We start from the raw sequence: 20,062 nt of genomic DNA on the forward strand, positions 1-20,062 counted from the left end.
CCGAGAGGCAGAAATTGGGGTTCCTGGATTTTGGATAGTCGGAGGCGACAGGAGCTCCGGAGGCGCATCAACCAAGTCGTGGACTCACAGCACTGGGACATATGCAAGTGGGAGGCTCCAGTCCGGCGTTCTAAATAGGGGGTGGGTGTGTATGTGTGCTCGGGCTTGGTCCCCAGGATCCGGTCGGCGGACCCCTGACTCAGCGTGGTAAGTTCCGGACTGTAGGGGCGCGAACTCCTGCGGGGGCCTGAGGATTGCGTCTTGGGCTGGGAGTGCGGGCATCTCCATCACTGTCCTCGACGCTCGCCTCTGCTCTCAGCCTCAGCATCCCCGAGGCATGCGCAGCAGTGTGCTTCCTCCCCCATCCCCTTCGGCCCGGGGCTGGGGGAGGGGACGCTGGGTCACCCCAGAGCACATGAATTTATAAAGAACCCCCCTCAACTCTCCTCCGCCCCCGTCCCCTGCCACAAGTCCCCCACCCCTAGTCCTTGCCTCGGAATGGGAAGCGGAAATGAAGTGGACAATGCCAACGTCCGGCAGGTGTTCATTTCAAAATCGGTTTGGGAATAACGCTTTTCCCGAGATCCCGCAACTCACCCTGGACCAGTTTCCCGCCTCGACCCCCAAATCTTGAAAGTCCTTTGGAGGGGGCCACTGTCCCCGCACCACGTTCTCAGAATAGCCACAAAAGGGGTTAACGCGAATTATCCGCCCCGCCTTTCTGTGCGTTCACAGAGGTCCCCGGCTGAAGTCCCCCCCAACACTGGAGTCTACGGCCAGGACCCTCAGGACCCCGCAGGTGTTAGGGAAGGTTGAGCTGGCGTCCTACATTCCTGGGTCTGCGGAGAAGGGGCTGGGGGTCTGGGGAATGACCCTGTGTCCTCCTCCCAGGGCTGTAGCCTGACATGGCTGAAGCTCACCAGGCGGTGGGCTTCCGACCCTCACTGACTTCGGACGCGGGGGAAGTGGAGCTCGGTGCCCCGGTGTTACAGGAGATCTACCTCTCCGGACTGCGCTCTTGGAAAAGGCATCTCGCCCGTTTCTGGGTGAGAAGGGCTGCGACGCGGTTTCCTTCCGGGAATCCAGTTACCTGTTTCCAGGATACGCGAGGCTCCCTTCCTGGCATCCCGGGTGGTCCCGCTTCTGGGAGTTTTCATGTCCACTTCCAAAACCCCTTAAAGCCAATTCCGGATTCTCTGTGGCTCACTGCTGGGTTCCTCAACCTCGCCTAGGAGAACTGCCATTCACCTGTGGTACCCACTTCCTGGACGCTCTTCACACTCTTCCCACAAACACAACTTCCACCCCAATTTCTAGAACTCAGTCCCCTTACCTGTGGTGCGCCTCTCACCTTTCCCAATCATCTCCCGGCTCTTAAATGAGATGCTCCCTGTTCCAGAACCCCATGGCCTGATCAACGACTTGGGTAGCCCACACCCCAGTCCTGAAGGCCCCCTTTCCCAAAGCCCTTGCCCACTGGCTCTCTGCACCACCTCCTTGCCCCTGCTCTCTGGCTCTCTGCGCCACCTCCTTGCCCCTGCTCTCAGCCCCCAGTACCCTCTCCAGTATGTGGCACACCCTCCCTCTGGTTCTGAAATGTGAACCTCCACCGACTGAATCCCAAACTCCCACTTCTTGCCTTTGCCCTAGGATGCCTTAGAATGCTCACATCCACCTAGAACCCGTGTCAGCCCCGGGGTCCCCAGTTCTAGAAGTCTGGCACCATCTATGGAGTCTCCCTGGAGAAGGAAATTGCAGCCCACTCCAGTATTCTTGCCTGGAGAATCCCATGGACAGAGGAGCCTGGCAGGCTACAGTCCATTGGGTCGCATAGTCGGACATGACTGAAGTGAATTAGCATGGGCTCATGGAGTCTCCCTGCTGGCCACACCCTCTTTGTGAACACAGATCTTGAATGCCTTTGCGGTCTATCAGGACTGAATTTGAGTCCTGACTCTGCCACTGACTAGCTGTGTGGCCTTGGGCAAGCGCGTCTCTCTGAGCCTCAGTATCCCTACATGTGAAACAAGAGTGATGGTAGCACCTCCCTCACAGCACAGTTGCAAAGATTAAACAAACTCTCACGTGTAAGCCTTGAGTCAAGAGCTTGGCCCATGGCAAGTGCTGAAGGTTAGCTTTTTTTTGGCTGCAGCTTGAGGCATGTGGCCTGGAGAAGGAAATTGCCACCCCCTCCAGTATTCTTGCTTGGAAAATTCCAGGGACAGAGGAGACTGGCGGGCTACAATCCATGGGTCGCAGAAAGTTGGACATGATTGAGCACAAGGCATGTGGAACTTCCCCGACCAGGGATTGAACCCGTGTCCCCTGCAGTGGAAGCGAGGAGTCTTAACCACTGCACCACCAGGGAAGCCCTCTGAGTGTTAGCTTTTGATTATAATATGGTTCTTCGTTTGCAAAATATCTGTGGAGCATTTGTGAAGGGCCTGGCACCATTTGAGGCCCTGGGGACATGGCAGGGAGCAAGACAGACAGAGTCCTTTCCTCATGGGGAAGATAAGTACTCAAAATGTAGAGTATGTCAGATGGTGACATGCTATAATGGACGATGATAATGGACGATGATAATGTGGGCAGGGAAGAGGGAGCATGGAGATGTTAGAATACAACCTGGGGGCAGCCCAGGGTTCTCTCTGGAAGCTGGAACATTTGAGCAGGCTGGATAGCACTTCTATGGCCATATTGGTTGTTAAAACGATTGTTAAAATAGAGATGTATCTGCTCCAGTGAGTAAATAGCCACTAACCCAAACCCCCAGAGAACCCCTTTCAGCCCTACCCCTGGGAACCCTTGGGCCTCAGGCCAATCCAGCAACTAAAGTGTTAACTTGTGGTTTAATAAACACACACATACATACACACATAAATAGGTATTTAAACTAAGATGTAATTATATACAGAAAAATGAGGATGTTTTAAGTGTACAGACCTTGAATTTTGTAGTATCTTTGTAACTGGGGTAATACCTATGTAACCAGCTCCCCAACAAAACAGCAGAGCCATCATTCTAGAATGTTCCTTAGAGCCCCTTTCCTGCCAGTACCCCTTACCTCGCGCTCGCTGCAAAGCAATCACCGTTCTGATTTCTATGCTTATAGATGGATTTGAACTGGTGTTGCTATGTCGAAAAATTTTAACTGTAACGCCTGTATTCGAGTCAGCTCTGAAACTCCTTTCTAACTCAAATGCCACTGATGGTCAGTGGCCCCCACCAGACACTCATATTAGTATAACTGATAATTTTATAATAGTGACTCTTTCCTTTCAGTTACGTAGCTGCCTCTCGCCCTGATGGTCACTTGGAGTTCTCACATCCTTCCTTTCCAGTCAGGGACCCCAGGAACCACCCTGAAGCCGTAGCTCCTGGAACTGGGTCCCAAGGAGAGGGCTGTGCCCTCAGTAACACCAGAGCTGTAATTCCAGAGACTCATTGCTAAGCCTGAATTTCTTCACTTAAAAAATGGGAATCTTGACAGCCCCTGCCTTGAGGGACTGTTGTAACCATTAGTTGTCTTAGGAGAAGGTCTGACTCACAGAAGTCACCACTCCAGCATGGCCGTTCTTATCTTACATACCACACAGGTGCTGTGTGACCTCCGGCGTGTTAGTAACTTCTCTGGCCTTCTGCTTCCTCATTTCTAAAACCATACTAGAGAGTAATAGATCTCAGGCTCTATACCAAGCAAACCCTTTGAATATATTGCTCATCTGGTCCTCATTAAGACCTCTTTTTTTGTCATGCTGAACGACTTGCAGGATCTTAGTTCCCTAATCAGCTAATCAGTGATTGAACCCTGGCCATGGCGGTCCTAACCACTGGACCACTAGGGAATTCCCTCATTTAGAGCCTTCTAAGGGAAGCCCATCATTAGTCCCATTTTACAGATGAGGAAACAGAAACTCGGAGAGATAGTTTCACTTCCCCCAGGTCACACAGCTGCCATGATGCAGAAGTAGAGGCAGACCTGGAAGAATTAGAAGTCTGGCTCTGGAGCCTATGCTGACTCCTCACTATCCTGGGCTGCTTTTCTAGAACATGGTCTCAGTACTGATGCCCACGAGTTGTGAATTACATGCAGTGGGTCACCTGGGCCAAGCATGTGGCTTTGGTGTAGGTGGTTCATTGGCAGGAGATTAGAGTGTTGCCTGAGATGGTTTCCAAACAGATATGAAATTCTGAGATACAGAAGACTTCAGAGTATGGTACCCTCGTCCGGCTGGTTTGAGTGATTGACAGTGCCCTCTGGAGCCAGGAGACCTGGATTCGAATCATGCCTCCACCACTTCCTGGCCATGTGGCCTGCGATGAGGTCTTCAAACTTCGTGTCGCCTCCGTTTCTTCACCCATATGATGGAGATACGAATAATTACTATCTTACTGAGTGTGACGGGGGACAAAATGATTTAATGATGCTCCTGGTACTTGGGAAATGCTATAGAGAAATTTTCTGATATTAGGAAGCCCCTGTTCTATTGCAATCTAGAGCCCTAGATAGAAGCACTGAAAACATCTTTTAAAAAAAGAAAAACTAAACAACAAAAATAACCAGGTTCGCCAGTAACCTCCTTCTGCCAAGCCAAAGGGAGATTGCCCAGTAAATAAATCCCCAGTGAGAAGAAGATTAGCGACAAAGAGGACATGGTAATATTTATTGAGCTCCTATGGTGTGCCTGACTCTGAGCTATGCAATTGACCACCCTGCGCCACCCTACCCCACCCCCAGCCCTCTGCTTCATTTTCTCCATAGCACCTCTTGCCATCTGACTCATTCCACTAAAGCCTGTATTTATGTAGGTGTTGTCTCTATCCCCCATGAGAGCAGGAATCTTGCTGTCTTGTCACTGCTGTTGGACTGCAGTAAGCCTTTGTGGAATGACATTTCCTCATCCAGCCCTCGTGACAGCCCTATGAGCCAAGTACTGAGATTTGGATTGTTCCCATTCTACAGATGAGGAAACTGAGACACGGAGGTAAAGTCACGTGCTTGCAGTCACTCAGCTAGGTAGTGACAGAGCAGAGATTTGAGACCAGAGGGTGGGGACTCCAGAGCCCAAGGTCTTAACCATGATCTCTGGGAATTTCCTGGCAGTCCAGTGGTAAGGATTGTGTGCTTCTCTGGAAGACTGCAGGAGGCACAGTTTTGATCCCTGGTCAGGGAACTAAATTCCCGTAAGCCGCACAGTTTGTCAAAAAAAAAGTTTATACTTGTAAATGGCACCTGGCATGTAGTAAGCACTCATTAAATGTTAGTTATCACTTCCCGGGAGTTGGGAGTTTGGTTAGTTACCCAGCAGCTTGTGGGATGTTCCCTAACCAGGGATTGAACCCTGACCATGACAGTGAAAGCAAGGAATCCTATCAACTTGACCACCAGGGAATCCCAACCCAACATTTTCATTCATTCCTCATTCATTCCAAGGCCAGCTCCTGAGCTCTGGACCCTGCTGTATCAATTGTTTTGCCTTTTTGACAGTTTCACCTTCAGGGTCCTGCCTGAGAGTAACCCCTCCTCCGGGAGCCCTCCCTGACTCCCTCAGCCTGAGCAATCTGCCTTATCCTATCGCCATGACCACTCACTGCATTCTGGTCTGACCTCCTTGGGGGCAGGACCCAGATCTGTTTATTCCTCACGGTATTTTAGGCACGCATCTCAATGCTGAGTCAACATCGAAGAGTGGTGCTTAGCAGATCGGATAACTGATTGAATAGGTGACCTTTCCTCTCCACAGAACGACTTTCTCACAGGCCTGTTCCCTGCTAGCCCCCTCAGCTGGCTTTTCCTCTTCAGTGCAATTCAACTTGCCTGCTTCCTCCAGCTGGATCCTTCCTTAGGACTGATGGAGAAGATCAAAGAGTCTCTGCCAGACTGGTGAGGTTCCCCACTTCAACCCAGTAACCTCCTAACCCCTTGGCCTCCACCCAGGACATTTCTGTATCAGCATGTGTGCCTGTTAAGGAAAAGTCACCTCTAAGACTTACCTGGGGTCAGATTAATAAAGGTAAAGCATCAAGTAAAGGGAGGTGATTTCCTCTATTGTCTCTGCACATTTTTCATCCTGGCTGCTTCTTGCTAAAGGGAATGTTGGCAAACCAGACAAAGGCCAGGTATGGTTATATATACTAACAGAAGTATGAGTTCTGCTAATCTGCAGTTGTGTGGTCTTAGGCAAGAGACCTCACTGTTCTTGGTGTCAGGGGCTTCACGACCCAAACGAACTTTTGGGCCAAAACAATGATTGGTTTTTAGGGGGGTTGAGGAATTAAACAAAATCATGCATGTGGAATATATAGTACAGTACTAGGAGGTACTAGGATCTACCCTGGTGGCTCAGACGGTAAAGCGTCTGCCTACAATGCAGGAGACCTGGGTTCAATCCCTGGGTCAGGAAGATCTCCTGGAGAAGGAAATGGCAACCCACTCCAGTATTCTTACCTGGAAAATCCCATGGATGGAGGAACCTGGTTAGGCTACAGTCCTAGCCTTGGGGTCGCAAAGAGTCGGACACGACTGAGCGACTTCACTCATTCACTCATTAGGAGGTTATGAAATGGGAGTAGTTGAGTGATTATTGTTGTCTGGAAATCAGATGTAGGTGAAGTTGCCAGATAGCCTGAAAGGGCAGATCTAGGATCGGAAGTAGAAATTTCCAGAAAGGCTAGATTTACCTAATCTGAAGAGGGTAAGTGACTCCCTTCAGGTCCTCCAGGTGGGATTCGCTCATTGTCTGTCCTATTGCAACTTTGCAAACATGTTGACTTACTGTATCTTTAGACCAGCCATTCCTAATCTTGAGTTTGTATTAGAGTTATCTGGGAGGCTTGTTAAAACACTGATTGCTGGGCCTGGGGCCCAGGAATTTGTATTTCTGACAAGCTCCCAGATGGTGCTCTTGCTGCTGGTCCAAGGGCCACACATTGAGAACCTCTGCCTCAGGGTGTAATTTGATATCTGGTATAGTGAAAGTAGCTCAGTCTGCCAGACTCTGGGATCCCACAGACTATACAGTCCATGGAATTCTCCAGGCCAGAATACTGGAGTGGGTAGCCTTTCCCTTCTCCAGGGGAATCTTCCCAGCCCAGGAATCGAACTGGGGTCTCCTACATTGCTGACGGATTCTTTACCAACTGAGCCATCAGGGAAGCCTGATATCTGGTATATTTCAATAGAAATACCAGCTCGCATTTATTAAGCTTCTACCAATTTCCATGGGATGTGATTTTAGAAACTTGGTGTCTCCATATTCCTGAGGGGAGATGGTGGGCACACCAAGAGAGAGAATCACACGTCTAGCACTTCACAAGTGAGGAAACTGGACTTTTTCTGACTGACTCTAATTCTACGGGACATTCTTGGCTCCAACAGCCAAAAGATCAGAGTCAGAGAGTGTTAGGAACAGCAGGCGCTGGGTAGGGCTGGAGGGGAGGGATGTTCTGAGGCCAGGAGACGCGGGCCTATTCTTTTTCTCTACCCGCCCCCAGGGGTGGACAGCATCACAGGCTGCGGGGGGTCCTGGCGGCCGCGCTGTTTGCGTCCTGTCTGTGGGGAGCTCTGATCTTCACGCTTCATGTGGCCCTGAGGCTACTTCTGTCCTACCACGGCTGGCTCCTCGAACCCCACGGAGCCATGTCCTCGCCAACCAAGACCTGGCTGGTACGGGAGAGGCAGAGCCCTTGATCAAGCCCCCTCTGCCCTTTTCTCTCTGTGGAGTGCCACCCTCGCCGCGCCCCCACTCTCACCCCAGCACCTTGGCCCCGGGCTGCAGTGAGGCGTTTAATGAACTACTAATTCCTGCTCCCCACCAGGCCCTGGTGCGCATCTTCTCCGGCCGCCATCCAATGCTCTTCAGTTACCAGCGCTCTCTGCCGCGTCAGCCTGTGCCCTCCGTTCAGGACACTGTGCGCAAGGTGGGCCAGGTACCCCAGGATGGGGAGGGAGGCGGCCGAGCTGGTAGGAGGTTGTCTATGGGACCCGCCCTCTTCCCTTCCGTGCCCCGCAGTATCTGGAGTCTGTCCGACCCGTCTTCTCCGACAAGGACTTCGACTGGACCGCGGGCCTAGCGCAGGAATTCCTGAAGCTGCAGGCCTCACTGCTGCAGTGGTACTTGCAGCTCAAGTCCTGGTGGGCGTCCAATTACGTGAGTACCGCGTCCTGTAGGCGAAGCTTCTGAACCGGCGCTCCTAACTCTGCGAGGTCTACGTCCCGCCCTACGCCCCGCCCACAACCCCAGGCCCGGCGGCGATTGGCACTTCACTCCAGATGTGAGCCCATTGAGTCCCGCCCCCACGCTCCAATAGTTTAAACCTAGCCCAAGATGCTCCAATATTCTGGGCTCCCCTCACCTCTCCAATATTTTGAACCCCATCCATCCTGTGCTAACATTTTAGGCTCCATCCCCCACGCTCCCACATTCGGAGACTGGGTCAATGATCTAGCTCCGCCTCCAGGGCCCGCCCACATCGAGAACTCCGCCCCCAACCCTCTAGTATTTAAGTCGGAATTCCGGGCCCTTTCTAACATTTCAGTCCGCCCCCTGGTGGCCGGAGACTCCAAGCCCTACCCTAGAATAGTTCTTTTCCTCTGCCTTCTGTGCGCACAGACGCCTGCCCTAAACGTACTTCCATCTGATTTCAGGAACTAGGGTCCTAGAACTCACTCTGAGTTAAACTCCTTAAGAATCTGAGGCATAGAACAGGCAGCGAATTGCCCTGTAAGCGGCTTCCAGGTCTCTCATTCTGTAGGAAGCCATAAATAGCTGCCAGGCAGCATGTGATGTGCTGGAGGTAGTGAAGAAGAAATAGATGTTATTTTTTTTTAGGTTCCACGTATAAGTGATAACATATAATATTTGTCTTTGTCTGACTAACTTTACTTAGTATGGTAATCTCCATCACTGACTCGATGGACATGAGTTTGAGCAACCTCCGGGAGTTGGTGATGGACAGGGAAGCCTGGCATGCTGCAGTGCATGGGGTCACAGAGAGTCGGACACGACTGAGTGACTGAACTGATGTTGCTGCAGATAGCAGTATTTCATTCTTTTCTATGCAAGCCTTAGTTTTAGAGGGTTTTTTTCCTTCATGTTCTTGGACTAGATTCCATTCTTTAAAAATATATATATATATAAAATATTAAAAACACTTAAATAACATAATAATTATACAATGTATAAATAATGTACATGTATAGTTATATAAATAATATATATACACACCATATGTATATTTAATTGATACATTTCATTATACCTCTAAGGCACTGTCAGCTGTAACATGCACCATTACCTTACGGACAAGAAAAGAAAAAGAATTAAGTCTAACACAGTGCTTTCTTATCACTTATACAGATCAATACTCATTATTCACACATTCTGTATTTGAGATTCTTCTACTTATATTTGTAACCCCTAATCAGTACACATGGCACTTTCGTGATCATTTGGAGAGTTGTGCAAGGTTGCAAAAATTTTGACTTGGCTTGAAGTGCAAATTCCCAGCTGAGGTGAAACAAGAGTGGAAGGAATCTGACCCTGTATTTCCCTTTGGAAAAATGGCTCAGTGTTGGCTAATCAGCCTTCACTGCCACTTCGTAGGACATAACGACCTTGAGTAACAGGTGTATATTAAAAAGAGCTCACTTAGGGACTTTCCTAGTGATCCAGTGTTTATAGAATCTGCCTTCCAATGCAGGGGACACTAGTTCAATCTCTGGCCGTGGGAATGAAGATCCTGCGTGCAGCAACTAAGACCCAATGCAGAGACATCACTTGTATATACTGTTGCATCACATGGATATAATGTTACAATATTATACATATAGTAAAACACACAAGTCTTACATGTACAGCTTAAGTTTTATGTATGTATATAACCAGATAACCCCTACTTAAATCAAGGTATAGAACTTTTCTACCATTTGCTGGAAACTTCTGGATTTTTCCAGAATATGTTGCCTATTCCCAGGGAACGACAGCTGCATCCTGACTGGTTTAAGTTTAAGGAAATGTACGATACCACCAACTTAAAAGATCCCAAATGCTGCAAGGAAGACCAAAGATCCTGTGAGCTACTACTAAGACCCAGTGCAGCCAAATAAATAAATAAATTAAAAAAATAACCTTAATAAAAAGGAAGGAAAATATCTAGAAAATACTAAAAATCTCTGACCACCTCCGTTTTAATTCTTGTCCCTCCCAGCATTGCCTGTGAGAAACACTTTGGTCAGAGTCTTTTCTGAGTGTATGTATACATATATTGATACCCAGGGTTATATAGATATTCTTCAGGTATATATATTTTATTTATAATATATAATTTTAATATATTTAATAATATAACTTGTTATATATCATATTACATGTTTAATATATAGTATATAAACACACATACCATAAATATATATAATTTTAATTATGATTCAAATGTACATAATATAAACTTTGCCATTGTAACCATTTTCCAGTGTACAATTCAGTAGTACTAAGTATAGTCACAATGTTGTGACCCCATGGACTGTAGCCCGCCAGGCTGCTCTGTCCATGGGATTCTCCAGACAAGAATACTGGAGTGGGCTGCAATTCCCTTCTCTAGGGATCTTCCCAACCCAGGGATAGAACCCAGGTCTCCTGCATTGCGGGCAGATTCTTTACCGTCTGAGCCACCAGGGAAGCCACATAACATAAATATCATATATAATTTTAATTGTGATTCCAAGGTACATAATATAAAATTTGCCATTGTAACCATTTTCCAGTGTACAATTCAGTGGTACTACTAAGTATAGTTACAATGTTGTATAACCATAACTACTATTTATCTCTAGAGCTTTTTTATCATCTCAAACAGAAACTCTCTGTGCCCATAGGCAAAACATTCCTATCCCAGGGACTTCCCTGGTGGTCCAGTGGCTAAGACTCCGTGATCCCAATGCAAGGGGCCTGGGTTCAATTCCTGGTAAGGGAACTAGATACCACATGCCGTAATAAGACTCAGCACAGCCAAATAAATAAGTAGAATAAACATTTTTTTAATATTTATTTACTTGTTAGGCTGTGTCGGTCTTAGTTGTGGCATGTGGGTTCTTTTGTTGCGGCTATAGATTTCTCTCTAGTTGTGGCCCGCGGGCTCAGTGGTGGCAGCGAACAGGCTTAGTTGCCCCGAGGCAGTGGGAATCTTAGTTCTCTGATCAGGGATTGAACCCACATCCCCTGCATTGCAAGACGGATTCTCAACCACTGGACCACCAGGGAAGTCCCTAAATATTTTTTTTTAATTCCTGTCCCCATTCTCTGAAGCCCCAGGTAACCTCTGTTCTACTTTCTGTCTCTATGAATTGGCTTATTTTAGATTTTTCGTAGACGTGGAATCATACACTATTAGTCTTGTTGTGTCTGACTCATTTCAGTTAGCGTGTTTTCAGGGTTCATCTGTGTTGTCACTCTGAAGAATTAGAGCTTCATTCCTTTTTATACTAATATTCTGTTATATAGATAGACCACACTGTCTATTCATCCACTTGGTGGACAGGTTGGGTCTTAGTAGAATTTTTTTTTTTTAATAAAATGCGATCATTTCACATGTCTTGTTGTTTGCCTATCCTTTTTCACTGTGCAGCCTTTCTTGGTGCTCATTCTGTCAGTAATATAGATGTAACTTGTTCTTTTTAAACAGCTATGTTATTCCATAACATGAGGGTTGCACGGTTTAGCTAACTGGTCCCCCATGGATGGACATCTAAGTTATTGCTAGTTACCTCTCTTGACGCCTGCTTCATTGAGCTCCACGCTCCCCATTTGACATGGCAAAGTCTGGAGGGACCACCCCCTCATTTATCCCCTCCCTTGACCCCAACCACCCCAGCTGTGTGTCTCTGCCCCACTCCCAGGTCAGTGACTGGTGGGAAGAATTCGTGTACCTGCGCTCCAGGAACTCACTGATGGTGAACAGCAACTATTACATGATGGTGAGAAGGGGAGACCGAGGTTAGGAAGTGGGCAAGGGATGGGGTTCATTGTTCCTCGGGTCTAGGGCCGGGGTGTCTGGCTAGAATGTGGGGTTTAGGGTCAGTGACCCCAATCACAGTCTGGAATTCACCATCCCGCCTGTTGGGATCAAGACCTGTGTTTGAGGTCAGTGCCTCCATCCTGCGCAAACCTGACCGAAGGCGTTTTGCTCTCCCCTGGCCTGGCCCGCAGGACTTCCTGTACGTCACGCCCACTCCTGTGCAGGCGGCGCGTGCGGGCAACGCAGTCCACGCCCTCCTTCTGTACCGCCACCGCCTGGACCGCCAGGAGATCCTGCCAGTAAGAGGGCTGCCCCTGCGGGCTGGGGATGGAGGCTGTGGTCCTCAGATGTGTGGACACCACCTGGGTCCTGGGAGGCAGGTCACGAGCCTGTGATCTCCTGCAGACTTTGCTGATGGGAATGCGACCCTTGTGCTCCGCCCAGTATGAGAAGATATTCAACACCACGCGAATTCCCGGGGTCCACAGAGGTAAGCCCCCTCTACCCGTCTCGTTGATAGAGGTAGAACAGTATAGTGGCTAAGAACACGCTCTCTGGAGCCAGCCTACCCGGGTTCGAATCCCAGCTCCGTAACTCCCAAGCTGTGTGACCTTCAGTTCAGTTCAGTTCAGTGACCTTGGGCAAGTTATTACCCTCTCTGAGCTTGCGTTTCCTCTTCGCTCAAGTGGGACAATAAGGGTACCCGCAAGCCACTTGGTAAGTGGCTAACAAAGGTCCTTATTCTTACAACGTATCCCCCCCAACCCCAGATCACATCCGCCACCTCCGTGACAGCCGACACGTGGCCGTCTTCCACCGGGGCCGGTTCTTCCGCGTGGAGACCCACTCGCAAAGCCGCCTGCTTTCCCCGCGGGCCCTGGAGCAGCAGTTTCAACGAATCCTGGACGACCCCTCTCCCGCCTGCCCCCACGAGGAGCATCTGGCGGCCTTGACCGCTGCTCCGAGGTGAGGGTCGGAGGTCTGGGGGCCCGAGGCCCAGCCAGAACCCTGAGGTCGCAGGCCTGGCGGAGGCTGGGCAGGGAGGAGGGTGGACTCAGTCACTCCTCCGGCAGGGACACGTGGGCCCAGGTGCGGAGGTCTCTGAAGACCCAGGCCCAAGAGGCCCTGGAAGCTGTCGAAGGGGCCGCTTTCTTCGTATCCCTCGACTCAGAGCCCGCGGGGCTCACCAGGGAGGACCCCGCAGCTTCCTTAGACGCCTACGCACACGCCCTGCTGGCCGGCCGGGGCCACGACCGGTGAGTCAGCCCGAAGATCTGGCCCCCACCCGACCTGCGACCCCCGACCCAATGCACTGAGACCTGGGGACCTCTGAGGCCGTTAACCTCTAGACCAAGGACCCCAGATCCGGAACTGCAGATTTCAGGACCGCCAAACTCCTGACCTGGATTCTCAGACCTTGAGAAACTCTAGACCCAGACTCCAGACTCAGAATTGCAGACACAGGGACCCCAGATCTGAGGATTAATAGGTGCCAAATCTAGGACCCAGGGAATCCGCCAGCCAGACCCTAAGCCTGGGGACCTCAGACTCAGAACTTCAGACCATGGAATCCTTGGACTTTAATGCAGGTGCCCCAATTCAGGACCTCAGCCCTGGGACCCCCTACCTAGAGATTCTCAGATAAATTCTTAGATGCCCACCAGGCACCACTCTGATTCCTGAGGCTCCTGGGAGAATTTCCCTAAGCTCTCAGCACCTGTAAACCCTGAATACTTTTTAAATTTTTTCTGAATTTTTTTTGAACTTAAAAAAAAAAATGTTCTCTCAAAACCCCTGAACCCTATGATCCTGAGATACATTTCAGAGATGATCAGAAACCCCCACTAGAGACCCCTACCTTCTTAGGGATCCCCACACCAGACCCCTAGCCCTGATTCCTAGATTTCCCAACCAAAACCCACTCAGTTCCCACAGAGAGTCCCCTGACTTCCCTCCTGGCCTCTTTGACTCTTTGGTGACCACTTTGAACTCTCTCCTGGCAGCTGGTTTGACAAATCCTTCTCCCTAATCGTCTTCTCCAATGGGAAGCTGGGCCTCAGCGTGGAGCACTCATGGGCTGACTGCCCCATCTCAGGACACATGTGGGAGGTAGGGCAAGCCAGCTGGCCCTCCACCCTGGGGACCGCCACCCTCCCCCCACCATTTCCAAAGACCTTCCTCTCTGGTGCCTTAAGGTTAGAGGAAAAATGAGACTCAGAGAGAGGCAGACACCGGACCAGGGTCACCCAATAAAGAAGGGTATCTAGGATTGAAAAGGGAGAGTGTTATTTACTCAGTCTTTGCAACTCCATGGACTGTAGCCCACCAGGCTCATCTGTCCATGGAATTCTCCAGGCAAGAATACTGCAATGGGTTGCCATTCCCTTCTTCAGGGGATCTTCCTGACCTAGGGATTGAACCCCGGTCTCTTGCACTGCAGGCCGATTCTTTACCATCTGAGCCACTGGGGAAGCCCATCTAGGATTATGACCTTTCTTTTTTTTGGCCTGTGCTGCTTAGTTTGCAGAATCTTAGTTCCCTGACCAGGGATGGAACCCAGGCTCCCACAGTGAAAGAATTGAGTCCTAACCATTGAACTGCCAGGGAACTCCCTATGACCTTTCTTTGACAAATAGGCATTTGGAACTCAGAAAAGGGAACTGATTTGCCCAGAGTCACAGAGTTAGAAGCTGCCGAGTGAGAATAAAAATCCAGAATATTCTGAGACCAGAGTGAGGCCTTCCAACCATATCACCCTGAGTCAGAACCATCCTCTGGCTCTGGGTTGCTGTGTGACCTTGGGCAAATTACTCCCCTCCTCTGAGCCTCAGTTTCTGCCTCATCAAGTGAAAGGGTTGTATTTTCTTTCATTTTTAAGCTCCTGTCCAGTCCTGAGAAACTTAGCCTCTCTCTCTTCTCTGTTTCATTTGGTCTTTAAACCATCAGGGGTGGTGTCTGCATCCCACTGGGTTCCCAGTCTTCCGTAGTGTTGCATGAGGGGTTGGCTAGGGCCCAGGGTGAGGATCAGGCATGTATGAGAGGAAGGAGGGCTGATTCTAGATCTTGAGAGCAGCCCTAGCTAAGCACTGATTCCTCTGTGCCTATTTTTTATTTGAAAAACGAAAAAAAAATTTTTTTGCCTTTGATTATATTGGTAAATGACACTCTCAATTCAATTTAACCTCAGACCCTACAAGACACTTCCTGTCATCTGTCATCTCTGCATATCATACTTTGAACCAGTCAGAAGTACAAGGGCAGTAAGCACCAACTGAGTATTAGTATTAGCCTTGCTCTCAATGACTGTGACCCCAAGATCCCACCTGTGACCATCCAGAAGTTTCTGTTTCTCAGAGATTGTCCTGACTCCCTTAAGAAGGGACTTAAGAAAAGGGGGGCCTGGTTCGATGCCCCTTGCTTGGTCCAGCAGGAGGAGGGACTCTGACAGCTTCAATTTGCACGCAGTTCACTCTGGCCACAGAATGCTTTCAGCTGGGCTACTCGGCAGACGGTCACTGCAAGGGGCACCCTGACCCCTCGCTGCCCCAGCCCCAGAGGCTGCACTGGGACCTTCCAGACAAGGTGAGGCCAGGTTTCTAGGTTCCTCTTCCACATCCCCAAATTCCTGGGTTTGCCTCTAATCTCATCCCCAACCCCAGTCTCAAGCAAAAAATCAATCCCATCCCTAAGCCCAATTCCAAACCCACATCCCAAATCAAGCCAAACCCAAATCCCAATCCTGTCTCTAATCTAACCCCATCCCAACCACATCTTCTATTCTAACCCTAACCCCAAACTAACCCTCTTTCCACCACCCCTGCTCAACCCCAATCTCCACACCATCCTCAACCTCAATTTACTTCTGTCCCAACTCAGATCCAACTTTGTCTCCATCCCAAACTCATATCCACCTCCATCTCCAGCAGCATTCTTTTTTGGTTTATTCACTCATTCATTCATTCATTTGGCTGTGCCGGGTCTTAGTTTCATCTTGTGGGGTCTTTTTGGCATGTGGGTCTTTTCGCTGGGGCATGCAGGATCTAGTTCCTTGTCCCGGGCCCCTACATTGGGATCATGGAGTCTTAGCCACTGGACAACCAGGAAAGTCTCCCCATCACCATTCTTAAATTCAATCCCATCCTCAACCCTAACCCCATCCCATGCATCCTAAGTGGCCTCAGTCATGTCCAACTCTTTGCCACCCCATGGACTGTAGCCCGCCAGCCTCCTCTGTCCATGGGATTCTCCAGGTAAGAAGACTGCAGTGGGTTGTCATGCCCTCCTCAACCCCATCTCATACATAACCCCCATTCATATCCCATCCTATACCCAATCCCAACCCCATTCCCAGTCCTAATTCAGTCCTCATTCCCAGCTCCATTCCCTGTCCATCCCATCCCTGTCTCCAAACCTCAATCCCATCCTGACCTTCACTGCCAGCACCAGCCCCAACTCCAACCTCCTCCTGTCTGTAACCCCCAGCCATTCCTCCCGCCCTCCTTCTCTGGCAGATCCATCTATCCATCTCTCTAGCCCTGAGGGCAGCCAAGACCTTGTCCGGAAACATCGACTGCCATGTCTTCCCCTTCTCCCACTTCGGCAAGAGTTTCATCAAACGCTGCCATCTCTCTTCAGACAGCTTCATCCAGACCACCTTGCAGCTGGCCCACTTCCGGGTCAGTTGGGTTCCTAACCCCAGACCCCCTCTCAGGACCTCAGTTCCCCTGGGCCCCCAAGACCCGTATTGTCGAGCCCTTTCATGACTCCTTGGTGGTGGGTCTGCCATCTTGATTAAGGGCTCCATCGAGCCCTCTCCCAACGGCATGTTCCTGGGTGGAAGGAGGCTGGAGGTCCACACAGAGGTGGGTCAGGTCTGTGAAGGCTTCCTGAGCCTGGCTGACAGGCACGTCACCTCCTTGTCCCCCAGGACAGGGGTCAATTCTGCCTGACTTATGAATCCACCATGACTCGCTTGTTCCTGGAAGGCCGCACAGAGACGGTGCGCTCTTGCACAAGGGAGGCCTGCGACTTTGTGAGAGCCATGGAGGACAAAGAGAAGACAGTGGGTGTGGGCCTCATTTGAGGCTTCGGTCATTTCCACCTTCTCATTCATACATTTGCAAACATTTAAGGAGCGCCTTCTGAGGTCCAAGCTCTGTGATGAGACAGGGGAGGAACAAGCCGAGTCTCTGACCTTAAGGAGCTCACTGATGGGGGAAACAGAGGTAGTTCAGCATAGTGTACTACATGCTTTAATGGGGATCACACAGAGGGCACGAGTGGGCACCCGTTTCCAAAATGTAGGTCTCTTTATTTAACCTCTGTGTGACCTTGTAGCTTTCATTTGTACCATTCCTTATGTTCCCTACATAATCTCTCTGCTCAGAACCCCGCAGGCACCTCTGTTTCCTCTCCCCTACTTGTTTTGAGGCTCAGTGAAGGGAGTTTGGGCCCTTGATACCTGGGAACCCACCTGATTCTGCCTTGCTGTGTGACCCTGGGCAAGTGACTTCCCCTCTCTGTGCCTGTATCCCTGCTGCGAAGTGGAGTTGATATCTCTGCCTTGCAGGGAAGTTGCAAGCTGGGTTGAGGCCGGGGGTGCGACAGGCCCCAGCAGTAAGCCCACTTCCTGTCTTTCCATGACCTGTGACCTCCCCGGGGGGGCCCCAGGACGCACAGTGCCTCGCCCTGTTCCGCCTGGCGGTGGATAAGCACCAAGCTCTGCTGAAGGCAGCGATGAGTGGACAGGGGGTCGATCGCCACCTCTTTGCTCTCTACGTCGTGTCCCAGTTCCTCCACCTGCAGTCTCCATTCCTGGACCAGGTTGGGAGCAGGGAAAGGGTTAAAGAAGAGAAGGGAGGCACTTCAGGGCAAGGAGGGTGATGTTGGAAAAAGGAGTTATCAGCAGAGGAGAGAGCTAGGGAGGCCAGGCAAGAGAGAGGGAAGGAGTGGAGAGGGAAGTGGGGTCTAGAGAGGGGGGCACGGTTATGGAAAGGATGTGAGGGGCGTGGTCAGGGCGGAGGGGCGGGGCCAGTGGGAGAAGAATGTGGTCTAGAAGACAGCAGGGTCAGGGGTTGAAAGGGAGAGGGGCGTGGTTGGGGGCGGGGACAAGGAGAGGGGGCGGGTTCTGAGTTGTGAGGGGCGAGGTTAGGGCGGGAACAAGGAGAGAGGGTGTGGTCTAGAGGGGAAAGATCGCACGGTGACGTCAGGAAGGGGCGGGGCAGAGTGGCACATCTTGAAGGGAAATTGGCAGTTCAGCAGCTGTGGCTTGTCTTTAGCGCACACGTGACCGACTTCTGTCCCTCAGGTTCACTCAGAGCAGTGGCAGCTGGCCACCAGCCAGATTCCTGTTCAGCAAATTCACCTGTTCGACGTTCACAATTACCCCGACTATGTCTCATCTGGTGGTGGATTCGGGCCTGTGAGTGGAACTGGGCCCTGAAAGAGGAGGGGGCTGGGAGGCCCGCCCTCCCACCTATGGCAGGGGGATGGGACCTGGGGCTATGTTGCTCCCCTTACTCGTCCCTCTGCAGGCCGATGACCATGGTTACGGTGTGTCCTACATGTTCATGGGCGATGACGTGATCACCTTCCACATCTCGAGCAAAAAATCAAGCACAAGAACGGTGAGGCTAACCCACCCCGGCCCCTCCTCCCTCGGGACTCCCGCCTCCCTCCTCTCCTACAGCTCAGGATTCCAGACTCCCAGCTTGCCGCCTACCCACGATCCCTGAGCCCCAGTGCTCAAACCCCGCAGCCCTCAGGCCCAGGGGCAGGGACCCCAGCCCTCTTGTTTCTCAGCCTCTGGGAACCCCTCTCCCAGCTTCTCTTGCACGTGACACATCTCTCCTTCCAGGACTCCCACCGGCTGGGCCAGCGCATCCAGGATGCCTTGTTGGACGTGGCCGCCCTCTTCCCGGAGGGGCAGCGTCTTAAGCGCAGAGGGTTAGGGGAGGAAGACTCGGGTTAGGGGAGGAGGACTCGGAACACAGCTGTGGCTCTCTCCCCTGTCTTACCAGGGGCTCCAGGGCCCCCACGACAGCCACTAACTTTTGACGCCTTCCAGAGGGGAGCTGGTCTCCCCAGGAACTAGGGGGAAGGTCTCTGCAGCTGGGCTGGTGCAGGACAGAGGCAGCCTGTCTGGGTTTGGAAATCCCACATCCTGACTAATAAAGATGTGTAAACTGGGGGTGTGATGTCTGCTGTGCTCTTGGGCTGAGCAGGGATGGGTGAGGTGAGGGTCATGGTGGAGGAAGAAAAAAGTTCCCATCCATCCCCAGGCTCTGCCATGAATTCTCAGTTACAGTCACCATGTCAGCTATAACCCTGGCACCTGCTTAATTTACTGCCTTTCAGCTCCAGTCACACCAAACCCAACCATGCAAGACCCATCCCAATCAACCCCACAAGTTTTCATGAGCTCAGTTCCTGCTGCCCCAACACCTACTGCCCACCCTGCATTTTAAATATATATATATATACTTATTTATTTGGCTGTCCTGGATCTTGACTAGGGATTGGACCTGGGGGCCCCTGCCTTGGGAGCACAGAGTCTTAGCCACTGGGCTACCAGGGGAGTCCCTGCCCACCCTAAACTTAAAAGGTTAGAACTCCCAATGAATCCCCCAATATTCTTATTGCGGTTTTGATTCTATCTTCCATCTTCATAGCCGTCGTCGTTGCATCCCTCTATGCCTTTCTCCGCTAGTCATACCTCCTGTGACTGATTCCTGCCATCTAAGGACCCTTGTGGTTGGACTGAGCCCATCCAGATGATCCAGGATTAGCTCCTAATCTCAACTCCAACTGATTAGCAACCTTAATTCCCTCTGCAACCTAATTCCCCTTTGCCATGTAGAATACCATATGCACAGGGTCCAGGGCATCTTTGGGGGAACCATTTTCTGCCTACCACAGGTGCATAGATGAAACCAGACTGGCCATGAGTTGGTAAGTGGGGAAACTAGGGGAAAGGTCATTGGGGTGGGGCTGGTTCACCAGAGTGGTTAACAAGCTGCCTAGTGGTTGCAGAGAGCGGCTTCGG

General features: G+C 50.8%; 1 protein-coding gene across 1 annotated transcript; it reads left to right on the top strand.

Moving 5' to 3' along the window:
- The first annotated feature begins 33 nt into the window (after positions 1–33).
- On the top strand, positions 34–19,207 carry CPT1C (carnitine palmitoyltransferase 1C). Its single transcript, XM_055553071.1, has 19 exons — positions 34–207; positions 892–1,046; positions 5,748–5,887; positions 7,498–7,669; positions 7,822–7,923; positions 8,016–8,153; positions 11,900–11,977; positions 12,210–12,317; positions 12,424–12,508; positions 12,789–12,984; positions 13,092–13,274; positions 14,022–14,127; positions 15,484–15,600; positions 16,530–16,694; positions 16,946–17,080; positions 17,689–17,841; positions 18,326–18,439; positions 18,552–18,644; positions 18,875–19,207. The coding sequence occupies exons 2-19, from the start codon at positions 906–908 to the stop codon at positions 18,986–18,988; spliced, it is 2,340 nt and encodes a 779-aa protein (XP_055409046.1). The 5' UTR covers positions 34–207; positions 892–905; the 3' UTR covers positions 18,989–19,207.
- The last annotated feature ends 855 nt before the right edge of the window (positions 19,208–20,062 follow it).

This window comes from Bubalus kerabau, chromosome 17 (genome assembly GCF_029407905.1).
Source record: "Bubalus kerabau isolate K-KA32 ecotype Philippines breed swamp buffalo chromosome 17, PCC_UOA_SB_1v2, whole genome shotgun sequence".
NCBI lineage: Eukaryota > Metazoa > Chordata > Mammalia > Artiodactyla > Bovidae > Bubalus > Bubalus kerabau.